We start from the raw sequence: 13,885 nt of genomic DNA on the forward strand, positions 1-13,885 counted from the left end.
TAAAGAAAAATTAAAATCACCACACCAAATAAGACGCCTCGTCCCTCTGAGGCCCAGCAAGCTGTGGCCTCAGCAATTTCTCTGTCCCAATATTCAAGTCTAGCTCCTTGAGAAATAATCCCTGGTGATGAGCACCTGCACGTGGGAAGAGGAACAGATACGTGCTTTCTGAACGGCATTGGGCAACGTGTTTGAAATGCCTTGAAAAGTCCGTACCTTTGACCCAGGATAAAGCCTTCAGGGGAAACTGTCCATGCAAATCAATGTCTAGCTACAAGGATATACTCATTGCAGCGCTGCTTATAATTAGTGAAAAACCGGACATAGCCTAAACACGAAATCAGCATGGCACGTACAGAACTGTTGCCCACCTTAAGGCCTCTGCACACGCTCTTCCCTGGCCTGGAGCATTCTTTCTCTGGTATCCTCGTACTTCCTAAAGTGTTGCTCAAAGGTCACCTGCTCTGTGAGGCCTTCCCTAGCCATGGTATTTAAAAAACAACAACACTGCCCCTGCTCTATTTTTCCCCATTGCACATAATCCTTCTAATATAAAGAAGAACTGACTTAGTTTGTCCCCACTGCCCTAGAATGTAAGCTCCAAGGGGGGCAGGGACTGTGTCCATTTTTATTTACTGCTGTACCCCCAGCACTTAACACAGAACCTGGCATACGGTCAGTCCTCAAAGACAGGTCAACTGAATAAATTAATTGTACACATACCAAACAATGGAACACCACACAACATTAAAACTGACATGGCTCATAATTACATACACAGAAAGGCAAGTGAAAAAAATTTCTGGCACAGCGTGGGCCGCATGAACCTTTGTCTAAAATGTATGTACATAACCCGCTTTGTAATCAAGCAGTATGGGTGAGTTTTATTTTTTACTTAACTGAAATTTCTGTTTTTCTTCCACTAACTTTATATTGCTTGCATAATCTTTGAGAAGTAATCCCTCATGAAATGCTCTCAAAGCACTTAATTTTTTTTTTAGGAATAAGCTTCCTCCTTAGTGACTTAATTAGGGTGTCCCTAATTAAGGCCAGCACAACATCAAAGAGGCCAGGTTCCAGGGGACCCTCGCTTCAAGTCTACTCCTGGCTGCAAGGCGACCTCAGTCCCTCCAGCTTGCAGAACTTCTGAGCGCCGGGATGCCAAAGGCTTGGCCACCAGCTAGCTCCTCCTGGCTCTACTCCCCACTACTTGCTTCCTATTGGGGTGCCTCATCCAATTATTCAGGCCCGAGATCACATCCTGCTGGAGAGCTGGCTTTGAAGGTTCAGTAAACAATCACTTCAAAACAAAGAGCGACCATTAAACCAAACTCAAAGACTTCCTTAATGACTCCGTGCTCAGCGGCAGGAGCTGGGGCCCAAGCAAGCCAGGCCTCAGAAGTGAAACTGAGGTCTCCCTGGAAACTAATCTCGAAGCATTTCCAGCCTCCTACTGCAAATATCCCCCCCTTCCTGTTTTGCGCTCAGGCATGTGGGGTGCAGAGCCGTTACTGGGGCGACCCTGACGGAGGGGGTTTCTTCAGCAAAACAAACATGTGTCTCGTGGTTGTCACCTTCAACAGCTGTGTCAGAACCCTGGGTCTCACACCCTGCCTGCTCCCCACCTACTTCCCTCTGCTGACAAATCAGAGGCACCCATGGGGTGAGTCAACCACCCAACAGGATCTTGTTGGCTGGGCTTAACTCTGCTTTAAATACAGAGAGGCCCCTTGAGCTTCTCGAAGCAGTTCAGAGAAGAGCCTCGATTGTTAGGCTTTATCTGGTTCATCCTGAGTCCTAAAGGTACAGATAGAACAATCATCAAAGAGATCAGTGAAACACACCCATTACAGAATCTGGAAAGACACAGCCCACCACGGCGGATAAGCCCAGAGCCTGGAGCCAGACCACCTGGGTTCAAAACCCAGCCTTCCCTCTCACGAGCTGTCTGATGTGGGCAAATGGCTACACCTCTCTGAACCTCAGTTTCCCCATCTGTAAAGTGGGAATTGTAGCAGCAACTACCTCACCGGGTTGCTGGGAGGAGTTAAAGAGTCTATTGGCAAGGTACTAGAATGCCTGCTTGTGCCATATAAAGGCTCATGAAATAAGTAAAAGAAAATGTAGTTCTCAGTTTAGGTGTCCCTCATACCAAAGCCTCCCCTGACTCTGTCCTCCCACTCCCAATGACGATCAGAGGCCCTCCCTAAGATCTTGCTGCTTCTCTGCTCCTCTTCTAGACAAAACAACTTTAGGGCAAGGGCTGGTCTTGCTCACAGGTCTATCTCTATCCACCGCAATGCCTGGCCCATAGCAGGCACATCTGTGTTGAATACGTGTACTGTGTTCTCTCAAATTATTCATACACGTTGGAAGCTGAAAAGCACTGCAGTGTTGTCTCCGTTGCATTATCAAAGTGGAGCTATATAGATTTCTTGTATTTTCTGAAACATCTGAGTGCTATTATGACAGGGTACTCCACTAGAAACTACCACGGTAGCTCAGATACACAAGAGCATTTTATTTAGCATTTATTTCACGCTAAGCCCTTTACATATACTTTCCCACTGAAGCCCCTACAACTTCAAGAGGGAAGTATTATTTCCCCCATTTTACAGATAAGAAAATCAAGTCTCAGGAGGTTGAGTAACTAGCCCAGAGTAATCTACCTAGGAAGTGGCAGAGCCAGGTTTCAAAGCCCAAGGGCAACTGCGTAAGGTAGAACGTAATCCTCAGTAGACTCAACACAGAACGTGAAGAATGCCTAAGGGTATCTGGGTTGGGGGAAAGAGGAGATAACTTTGTGGCGGGGCCTTGAAGGATGAGGAAGATTTCAGTGGCCAAAAAGGCAGAAATGTCCTCCAAGCGGGACAAACAGCAAGAACGAGGGGCACAGGATGTATTCAAAGAGGCCAGGGACTCTGGGATGGAGAGCACTAGGCATACAGCAGACCACTCAGCTAGGGCCCAACCGTGGGGTCCTTGAATCCCAGGCTAAGGCAGGTGGGACACATCCAGCAGGTGGGCAGGTAGGAAGAACCCAAATATGGCCAAGTCCTAGGAAGAGACAGAAGATCAGTGCACAGCTGCTGCTACAGGGTAGGCTAAGAGCTGACCGAGGCCACTTTTCCTGGTGGTCACTCCCAAAAAAGAAGGGGGAACTCAAACAATGGAGACGGGAAAAGACGGCCTTTACAAAGCTGCTCCTCTCCCCTTACCCTGGTGTAAACGTCTCTGAAAGGCTTTTTTTCTTTTTAAGCATTAAATGCCCTGAGGACCTCAGCCGGGCACCCAGCCCTCCTCCTCCCTTTAATAGACAGTGGGTTTGCAAACACAGAATTGCAAACAGGCCCAGCTGAGGCAGATGAGGTTATAATGAACTCAAGAGTAATTGGCAAGACAAAAAAACAACGCAACTTCTCCATTTCCTGCAACTTCGGTGCAAACTCTAAATACAGCTATATGTCCAGGGTTGGGTAGCTTTTGCTTGAAGTGGTGGAAAGAATTACTACAGAGACTGGAACAGTAACAGCTGCTAACACCCGAGTGCCAGGGGGCAAGGCACAGTGTGCAGCGCCAGTCTGCTTCCGGAATCCTCTGAAGTGGGTACTTTCTCAGACGCCCGTACAGAAGAGGAAAAGGAGGCTGAGAGATTAAGTAACTTGCCCACGGGATTGAAAAGCAGATCTCTTTGACTCCAAGGTCAGCGGGAGCTCTGGAATTTCCACAGGAGGGGTTTAGAGGCAATAAAGGGACCAGCCAGAAGGGAGTAGAAGGTGTGCAGGAAGCTCACTGTTTTTACTTAAATGGTATGTTATAGATCTACACCGTCAATACGGTAGTTACTAGCCACATATGGCTATTTAAACAAAAGTGAATAAAACCTAATAGTCCATAGATCACACTCGCCATACTTCAACTGCTCAGTAGTCACATGTGGCTAGTGGCTAACATATTTGACAATTTCCATTATGGCAGAAAATCATACTGGACAGGGCTATTGTATATTTAAAATCGTTAAGTATTCTAAAGATGCTTTTTTCTATTTTTATATATCAATTTATTTAATGTTTTACTATAAATTTATTTTTATTTTTATTCGTGGCAAAATACACATAACATACAATCTATCATCTTGGCCATTCTTAAGTGTCCAGTTCAATAGTGTTTAGCAGATTCACATTGTTGTACAAACATCTAAACATGCTTTTACTCAGACTTTGGTGAGGTTGAGAAAGTACTTTTGAGGGTGCTAAAATGGTGTATAACTCGGTGGTTGTCAAGCCTGACTACACATTAGAATTACCTGGGGGTGCTTTAAGAAAAAAAATGTGAATGCCCAGGATGCCCCCTGGAAGCAATGAATCAGAACCTCCAGGGAATAGGTCCAGGTATCAGTGTCTTAAAGGCTCACAGGAAATCCGATGCTCTTAGACCTGTAACCAGGCACATTCTACCAGAAGGGGCACACCAGCCCAGAGCCTCCTCCTCTGGCCAGATCCACTCCTCCAGCCCCTAGAGAACCCTGTCCTGTGGGAGGTGGCAGGGAAGGGAGTCCCGGGCAAAACCTGCTGCCCACCTCCAGGACTTAGGAGGCCACTCATGCTGAGCAAGCTAATATTTTACAGTTGCCCAAATTCTTCAAGGGGAAGAAAGCAAATAAAAAGACACACAGCTCAAAAGACACTCAATTGATTTTTTTTTTTAACCCACTTAAACTAGACAGGAAAAGAAAAACCACTTAGAAACTATGACCAAGGCCGTATATGCCAAGGATCAGCACAGGAAGGAGGGGTTTTTCGGTGATCCCATCAACTTCTGCAAACACAGAGCCTGAAATGGCTCTACAGACTCAACCGAACTGGAGAGTTACGGGGACGTAATTAAATACAGAAAAGCTCTTTTACCAGAGAGTTCCAGGGCTGGACATAAAATGAGTTCAAGGTAAGGAGTTCCCTTAGACGTGTCATTTGAACTTTGGGTGAACTTATTTAATTCATATAATTAGCGCGGGCTGCCAGGCTTGCACAGTCGCCCAGTCTCGGGAACCGATGGGCTCCCCGGACGTATAAACACGGCCCTCTGGCCACTCACGGAGAACACTGCGAGCACTTCATATGGGGACAAGGACAGGAGCTAAGGGTGACAGGCCAGAGCCTGGCCCGAAGGCTTCTTTCCCCTCTGCACACCCAGAAGAAGAGGAAAGGGAATTCCAGGTTTGTCTGTCAGAGAAGACCGGTGAGTGGGAGAGGGAAGGAAGCCACAATATGTCAATAGATCATAAATTAAATGACTTCCACAAAAGTGACAGCCAGATGGGAGCCGCCCGCCCCACAACAGCCCCCACCGCATCTGAGCTCAAGTTCAGGCCTCCAGGCTGGCTCTGGGCTCCAGGCACGGAAATAAGACCCTGATTCCTTCCTTGAGCCTCCTGTAGAACTCAGCAGAGTGGAATTCGGTATGCTGCCCTCTACAAATAAACCCATTCCCCACACCCCCCCCACTCTACCTTCAGCATGTTCTAAAGACCTCCAGCTTTGGGAATCAAATCGGCCAAGGTCTGAGCCAATCCACCTCACCATGGCCTTGGATAAGTCACCACCTCTTTCCAAAGAGCCTCAGTTTTCTCATCCGTAAAGTGGGGCTGATGTGAGGACGACATGAAACCATGCGCACCAAGCACTTAGCGCATTGCCTGGCACACGGCAGGTTCTCACCAAGTCCCTTCCGGCCCCGTGCTCACCATATGCCATGAACACTAAGCACCTACTACATACAGGTGGCGCACAAGAGCACCTTAAATCGGGAAGCAGCAGAGACACACAGCCCAGTCCTCCCTGGGCTAAGAGGTGGGGAACACTGACAAGGGGGGTGGGCTGCTCTGGAATCTATGCTGGGTGGGTTTGCTTTTGCTTTTGGGGGTTTCGTGTGTGTCTGTGTGTCAGATACTCAGAGGAAACCTTGCGCAGCTTCCCAACTAATTCAAGGGAGAACCTCCGCAAATACAATGGGCTTCCTCGAAGCTCAGCCAATTAATTTACTCCATTTGTCTCTCGGGTTTGCTGCTTAATAAGGCCATATCAGCAGTGCAATCTGCAAATCCGAGTTAAAGTGCTTAAGGCATCCATCAGTTCCCTCTAAGGAGCCCCAAATACTTCTCCTCTGGTGTCCTAGGCAGCTAAATCTGCCTTTGGCTTTTGTTTGGTTCCAGGAGAGGTATTTCTTTGTTTTTGCAGAGGTGTGGGTTTAAGGGGAAAGTGTCCTGAAGGCAGTTCCGAGAAGAATGGAGACCTCAGAACAATCTCCTTTTCCCAGCCCCAATCTAAGTACCTAAACAGTCTCCTGCAGAAGGAATCTTGCGAGCTCTCACGCATCCCCGGCAAGATGGAAAAGCCCAGATGAAAATTATAGATAAAGCGTCTACTAGATCAATAGTTTTTCAACTTTAACATCCTCCAAACATTTTAACAACCTCAAATGAGCTGGCCATATTGACAGATACCATTTTAGCTTTTTCCTTTTCCTGGATGCAAAAGAGCAGTTCAAAGTATGAGGTCAGTCGCTGAGAAGCTGAAGGATGCATGGAACATGCTTATACTAAAAAGGTTGTTCACTGTTTATCTGAAATTCAAATTTAACTGGAAATTCTGTATCTTTACTTGCTGAATCACAGCACTGAGCTCAGTGCTTGCAACCTTGCTGGTGCTCAATAAATACTACAGAATTACGAGTACATGCTACTCTCATAAGAACGGACTGATAGCTGAACCAGGCAAAACTCAAACTCAGCTCATCTTCCATGCAAACCATGACCTGGGATTGACCTTCTCTCCATGTGAGGCATCGCTAACTGTGGAAATTCAGAACATAAAGGTTCACGGTGTCGAGCAACAAGTTCTACACAACTTGGTTAAATATGATGTATACAGGATTTTCCCACAGAAACATTCAAGCCAAGACCAAAAAAAAAAAAAAAAAAAAGACTTCTTTCCAAACCTGGGCAAGATCTACACCTAAAAAAAACAGACTGATCTATATAGGCTCTCGATCTCAGAACAGGCACCCAATCTGGACAGTTCCCCCGCTGCCAAATTTTACGACATCTTCACTTCACCTTCTTCGCCCACAGGCCCAAATTGAGGAAGCTGTAAAATCCGGGGCAAATGCAGCCATTTGCTAAGAGAAAAAACAACATGGGGCCCATCTGTACTCTACAAGGGCTCTGCTGGTCCTGCCTCTGTGTCCCGATTTTCAGGGCCACCCACCTCCCTCAGAGCACCTGGCCGCTCTTGGAGGCCTTCGCTGGGTTTTCAGTATCTTCCTAGAGAAAACATTTTTTTTTTTTTTTTGAAGAGTCAAAGAGAAGTCCTTCAAAAACTGACTGATGCCCTTCCTTCATGGTCACCATAGGGTACCTTAATGTTACCTACTTACAGCCCACAGGACAAGCAGCTCTCCAAGGGCAGGCCTTGTTGGCTCCTTGCTGCCCAGCAAGAGACCTTCCACATTGCAGGCCCTTGATAAACACCAAGGAAGGAGCCTCTCGTCTGAGAGAAACCCCAAAGCCAAAACAGTGGGGGGTGGGGGGAACCCTGAAATCATTATCCAGCGCTGGACTCAATACCCACATTCTTGATCTATGATAAGTGAGGGAAAATACCATGTCATGCCTTCGAACCACAAAAGATTTCCATGGAATTCAAGAAGTTCCTTTACCAGCTCTAATTTTAGGCAGAACTTAGGAGGATACAGGTGCCAACAGTGGTGGGGGGCAGTGGAGAGGAACTGAACAAGGCCCTTATTCTGCTCGGCACAGGTGCTGGTAACAGGACACCTCTCTCTACAGTGAGAGGTGGGGTAGGGAATTCAAGGTGTGCTTCGGTGTTTTTCAGCCCCCAGTCCCATTACATAACCCCCAACACACTCTCAAACCTAGTAACCTAGTACAAAGTTCTCCCTGTATCAGGCCCAATTCAGCTCCTGACACGCTGATTCTTGAGCAACAAGGCTGAGGAAAATATTTGGTTTTAGCATCCAACTTTAAAAAAAAAAAAAAAAAAAAAAAAACCTAAGTTAATTATTTAAAGAAGAAAGATATCCACAGTGACTTGCCCTTGAGTTTAGCCAGTCTCCTGGTCTTAAAAGCTTCCCAAACATCATCAAATTCTTTGCTGGTTCAATTACCTAAACATTAAAAAAAAAAAAAAATCAATCAATCAATAAAAATAAATTTAAAAACTACAAGTATCAAATCACTGTGTTGTATATCTAAAACCAATATAACGTTGTATGTCCACTATATCCCAATAAATTAAAAAAAAAGTCATGGCTCAAATCTGCTATTTGCAGCATTTAGCCTGCTTTTCTTGGCACTTGGATAGAAACTCCAAAAAGATTCTAGAACCTCGTCAATGTCTAACCACTGTCAAACATCAGAAGCCAGTCAGTTGGCCTTCCATAGAGTCACTGGCAAGCTACTGTTCCCCCAGACAAACGGGGGATGGGCCCTCGCCTCCAGCCACGTGAATCTCTGTCTCCCCTTCCCTTTGGGACCAGCTCACACCAGACAACTTGATTTATGTGGATGGGCGGAAAGGCAGCCACTAAGCGATTCTGCACACCACCGTCATCAGTGACCACCACCACAGGAGGGTGGAAGACGGGGAAACACAAGGTTTCCTCTCGTCAAGGAATCAATAAGTTATTTAACAGCTGCTGCTGGATCCCAGTGGAAGAAGAGCGAGGGTTTCTTCCGCACCCTTCCCCCTGAAAAGGATAAAACGCACACCCTGACCGCTGAGGATTTAGCCAGATGAAGGATCACTAGAAAAAAGCAGGATTCCTCTCCAGCTTTTCAGTGTCTTGAGGTTTTTGGTTTTGGAAGATGTATGGTGTTAGGCCTTGAAATTACTCCATTTTTTTTTGTTGTTGTTTTCTTTTTTTTTTTCCCCTCCAAAGAGGAAACTGACTCCCTTCCTGTGTCACTGTACATTTTGGAGAATCAAATGCTACTAAAAAAAAAATTTCCTTACCCTTTCCTCACCCCAGTCCAGCACTACTTCTGGAAAAATAACCTAAAAATTTTCTCAAGATGGCATTCCAAATGGGTTTCCAACATTTACACTTGTCCTTCAAAGCAAATAGAAAGGGGACCAAAGACATCAGAAACCCATCGTGGCAGTTCAAAGAGAAAAAGGATAAACTGGTCATTAGAAAGCCAGCTGACTTCAGATATTAAAAGACTGACTTTTGTTTGTCACAAAAATGCATGGTGACTCCATGCATTATGCATACTATGCACTGCTTATCCTATATGCCCAAAATTTTTTTTAATTCCCTTTTAAAATATCACTCCCATCCAACCCACAAAGAAGTCTTTTAAAAAGAAAACTCCATTAAAATATTCAACAACTGTCTCCTGCGTAAACAATCTTGGCAATCAGGCTACCCCTTTCTTTTTCCTTATCTCTCTCTACTCCCCAAAAGTCTGGAATCCTGCAGACCCCAAGGCAAGTTTTAGTCTTCCCCTCCAGTTTGCTTTTCAAATCTTTGCCAAAACAAAACAAACAACCTTAAAATAAATGCCTTCCCACAGGATGTTGAACAAACCCTACTAAATTCAAAGGGAAAGAAGTCAGGAACCACAAACTATAGATCCAGCACTGAAAGGGCATTAAATAAATCCTTATTTTTAACTGGCATCTTGCAGAGGGAAAAACATGCCACCCTGGCACCCACAAATCCCCCTGGCCAGAATGCTAGAGGGCAGCCACAGGATGGCAGGTGGAAAACAGGGGGCCCATCCTGTGGTGGGCTACCTTCTGAAAGGCTTTGCGTTCAAACTGCTAAACGCAAAGAACGGAGACCGGAGGGATTATGGATTAAGGAACAAAGAGAGAGAAAAAACTCTAGATTTTTTTTTTCTGGGTCTGCAGTGGGCAGAACTTTTAGGTCACTGGGTCCTTGTTACTACTCAGAGACTGGAAACATCCATTTCTCTTCAAAAAGAAAAAAGAAAAAAACACAAGCAGCTTTACCTGCCCATCTCAAATTCTTCCCCTGGTGATCAAAATACACATGTGCCTCAAACCAAATCTTTGATTATAAGGCATACAGAATTTAAGTTAACAAGAAATACCCCAGAGTCCGAGGCGGGGACACCAATCTTTGTCTCAAAAGAGCACTTCAATAGGTCAATGTGGATTGGGGGCAAAGCAATGAAAGAGGCTGTCTTTGAACAGGGAATAATGCATCTAATTCCAAGTGGCTGGATTAGAGGCATTCCTGGACAAGCAGGGTCTAGCTGAAGATAATGCTACACGAATGTCAATTTCTCACACACACAAAACAACAACAACACAGGCTCTGTAGAAGGAGGGCCAAGACCAGGATGGAGGCACCTTGGAAAAGTTCACCCTTGGGGAGATGGCACTTGCTTCTAAAAGGGGGAAGCAGGCGTGACAGCTGAGCATTCCTTCACAAAGTCCATCTCCCAGGCCAAACCCTCTCTAAACCTTACACTGCATCAGACAAAAGCTCCTCCAAACGCCCAGTCAGCGGCTGAAGAGGGGCTATCCACACCCACCGGCTGTACAGCTTTCCAAACCTGCCTACTCGTTTTGGAAGCCGAGCTTTTAATTAAACACCACCTCCCCGGATCTGTTGAGGCAAACTGGGGCTGGGTTAAAGCCAAAGAGAAGCTCCCTAAATACACATGGAAAAAAAAAATCCCCCCACCGCCCCCAATTCCCACCTCCAGCCAGCTCGCGAGGCTGGTTATATTTCCTTTGGATGAGTAACACAGGGCCCTGGTCTATCTCTATGCACCAGAAAATCCACATCCAAGGATCAGGTTATCCCCAGTCCCACCCTTTGCAGGAAAAAAACCAGGGTGTTGTTCCCCGCCCCCAATACACACGCGCGCGCGCGTGCGCGAGCACACACGGACACACACACACACACCACACACACACACACACAATATTCATAATCCTTCCAAGAGAAAACCTGGAGTCTGTGTGTGGTGGGTGGGGGGAGGGAAATACAGTTCTTTAGGGGACCCCAATCTTGCCTTCAGGCTGAAGCCTCAGCCAGTGGAAGGAGGGTCCCCAGCAAGGCTACTCTGGGAACTTCTGCTCCGCGCCCCCGGGGAGGGCTGAGGAAGGCATGCACACCCTCACCAGCTTAGGAACAGCCCAATTAATGCCTAATTTGCTCAGATCCCTCCCCCCCCCCCCCCCAGATGAACCTGAAAGCCAAGGAGGGAGAGGAAGGCCTCTCTCTCAGGCTCTCGGCCAGGGGTGGGGGGCCGGTTCCCGGGGCCAGGCAGAGCCCCCATACCCCTCCCCACCACCGCGCCAGGAGCCCCCACCCCGTACTCGGGGGAATGAGGTGTCCGCCCAGACACCCAGTCTCCAAGGGTCGCAGACACTCCGTCCAGCGACAGACAATGGAAAACTTGGGAGCCGGGGCCCTGCGCCCCCAGGGAAACGAGATGGTGCCGCCCCCTGGGACAATGAGCGTGGAGAGGGCAGGGGGCATAAGACACCCCCAGAGAAGCAGCCCGCCCGGTGACCCAGCAGAGCCCGGAGCGGCGCCGCGGGTGAGCAGGTGACACCGGGCCGGAGCGCTCCCGCAGGTGGCCGGCGGCCGCGGCGCAGGCAAGGGCTGGGCGGCTGGCCCGGGGCGGAGGCGAAGCACCGCGGCGAGGTCAGTGCGCGGCCGCCGCCACAGCAGCCGCGCCCCCGGCGTCCTACCTTCATGTCGCTGATGATGGTCTGGAAGAGGCCTCCGAGCGCGCTGCATTCCTTCTCAATCACAGCCTCCATTTTCCCGGCGCCGGCAGGGAGAGGACACACACTCAGGGCCGCCTGGACTGTGCGCGGGGCCGGGGCTCGCTCACCCGCGAGCAATTCCACCCTCCGAGCGACCCACCTACGACTCACAGCCTCTTCTGCAAAGAGGACGAAGTGCCCAAGATCGGCTGTTCTCTGCCCCAAATAATAACAATAATTTAAAAAGCCAAACCGCCCTGCAGGGTGATTCGCCTACATGCAGTGCTCGGCTCCTGGTCTTAAAAATGCCCGGAGAAGACTGACAATCAGGCCACCACTGGTGCCCACGACGGAAACAGCACAGCCCATCTTGAAGCAGAGAAAACCGCCCGCTGACCTGGGGCCAGCGCCATTTAAAAATGCAAGATTTTCTAATTTAATAATATTTTTGAAATTAAAAAAAAAAATCGCCCAACAGCAGAACGCGTCTGCTCGCGGCGTCCGGATCTGTTGCTCGCAGCCGCGGCCGCCGCCTCCTTTTCACTCCTGCGCGCCCGGCCCCGGCGCTCGCTCTGGCGCGGCTCCCGGGGACGTTCGGAGGGGCGCACGCGCGCTCGCGGCCGTGCGTCCGCCGCGGGGGCGCGGGTAGGGCGCGCGCTCGCGGCCGTGCGTCCGCCGCACGCGGGCGGGGCTAGGAGCGCATGCCCGGGAGGCGCGTGGAGCGCACGCCGCGGAGGGGAACTGGCTGGCTGTGCGGCGAGGATTCCAGCCCCGCGGGAGCCACCTCCTCCTCAGAGCACGCGCGGAGCACCCCCTCCTGCCCTGGGCGCGGGTCGCAGCGCGGAGAGGGCGTGTCAGCACGCGGCTGGAAGAACGCCCACCCCACAATGGCTGCGAGCGCCGGGAACCGAGGGTGCACCGCCGTTCCCCGGGGTCTTGCAGGGTGGCACGCTTAGCGCAGTGCCCAGCATATTCTAGTGAGCGCTCAGTAGGGCGGGAAAGCTGACGCGGCTGCTGCTACTGCAGTCTTTGGAGAAGCCCTTTCTGTGGTATCAGGACTGCCACGCCAGTCACGATTGCAGACAGCATTCGTAATTTGTAATTAATTTGTAATTAACAAATATGTAATTAAGGAGAGTTTGGGTGCGTATCCTGTGGCGGGATGCCCAGTTCAATAAAAGTTGCAGGATGCTGGGAAAGTGGATTGATTTGCCATTGCAAAATAAATGGATTGAGCTTCTGTATCCTGTCTTCGGTTTCTGGATATTGTTGACTGCCTGTGACTCGGATGTTTTTTTGGTTTTCGTTTTTTCAGGCCCGCTGAGGGCATTGGGTGTTGGTATCACTGCAGAGAGCCCTGTTGGGACGTTCAACCTGGAAAGAGCGCAAATGTTCCTGAGTTGATTTGGAGGCTGGTGGTTCATTTTCATAGCTCCACCGCCAAACTGCACATAGCTGGGGCCCTCATTTAGATTACCACCAAATAGGCAAGGAAGAAGGGAATCAAATGAGCGGCTTTTAAAAGACCTCTAAACGTAAGCACCTAACTCTTGACTGCTCCCTTGCCCCGTAAGCTGACCCTGTGAAGCACAAAATACAACAAAAGGGAGGAAACAAAAGAAACCATATGCAAAATGCTGTAGGCTTGTTCAGACTCACTCAGTAATAATAGGTCAAGTTCTGGCTTTGAAAAACTGCATGAATCAAGGAGATTCATGGAGGGGCACATCACAGCTGCGGAAGATAATTTTACCTTGGAGCACTCTGCCCAACTTTTTTTCTTAAAGATTTTATTTATTTATTTATTTATTTGAGAGAGAGAGAGAGAGAGAGAGCACATGAGAAGGGGGAAGGGTCAGAGTGAGAAGCAGACTCCCAGCCGAGCAGGGAGCCTGGTTGGTGCTTGATCGCAGGACTCCAGGATCGTGACCTGAGCCCAAGGCAGTCGCTTAACCAACTCTGTCCAACTTTTCATCACAACCCTTCTCCACCCCCTCCCAAAAATCATAAGGAGGAGTGTTACTTCTGGAGTTAACCAATCTCTTGGACAACCCTGCTGGATCCTGTCCCCAAGGTTATGGGGATGTATAAGTCACATCTTCACCTTGCCA

At 48.6% G+C, this 13,885-nt stretch overlaps 1 protein-coding gene across 8 annotated transcripts in view; it reads right to left on the reverse strand.

The window, feature by feature from the left end:
- The window catches only part of MTSS1 (MTSS I-BAR domain containing 1), a 162,769-nt gene extending 150,258 nt beyond the window's left edge, over positions 1-12,511 (reverse strand). For 2 of the 8 annotated variants that reach the window (XM_025871100.2, XM_073893191.1), the window contains exon 1: positions 11,757-12,507. In XM_025871100.2, coding sequence (XP_025726885.2) covers positions 11,757-11,828 — 72 coding nt within the window. In that variant the 5' untranslated portion in view covers positions 11,829-12,507. Of the gene's footprint in view, positions 1-11,756 lie in introns of all 8 variants that reach the window. The other 6 variants (XM_073893190.1, XM_073893188.1, XM_073893192.1 and 3 more) reach the window with 6 other exon arrangements.
- Between the last annotated feature and the right edge of the window lie 1,374 nt (positions 12,512-13,885).

The sequence above is a fragment of the Callorhinus ursinus genome, unplaced genomic scaffold, assembly GCF_003265705.2.
Source record: "Callorhinus ursinus isolate GAN/ISIS: 27379988/994484 unplaced genomic scaffold, GSC_fseal_2.0 scaffold5, whole genome shotgun sequence".
Taxonomy (NCBI): domain Eukaryota; kingdom Metazoa; phylum Chordata; class Mammalia; order Carnivora; family Otariidae; genus Callorhinus; species Callorhinus ursinus.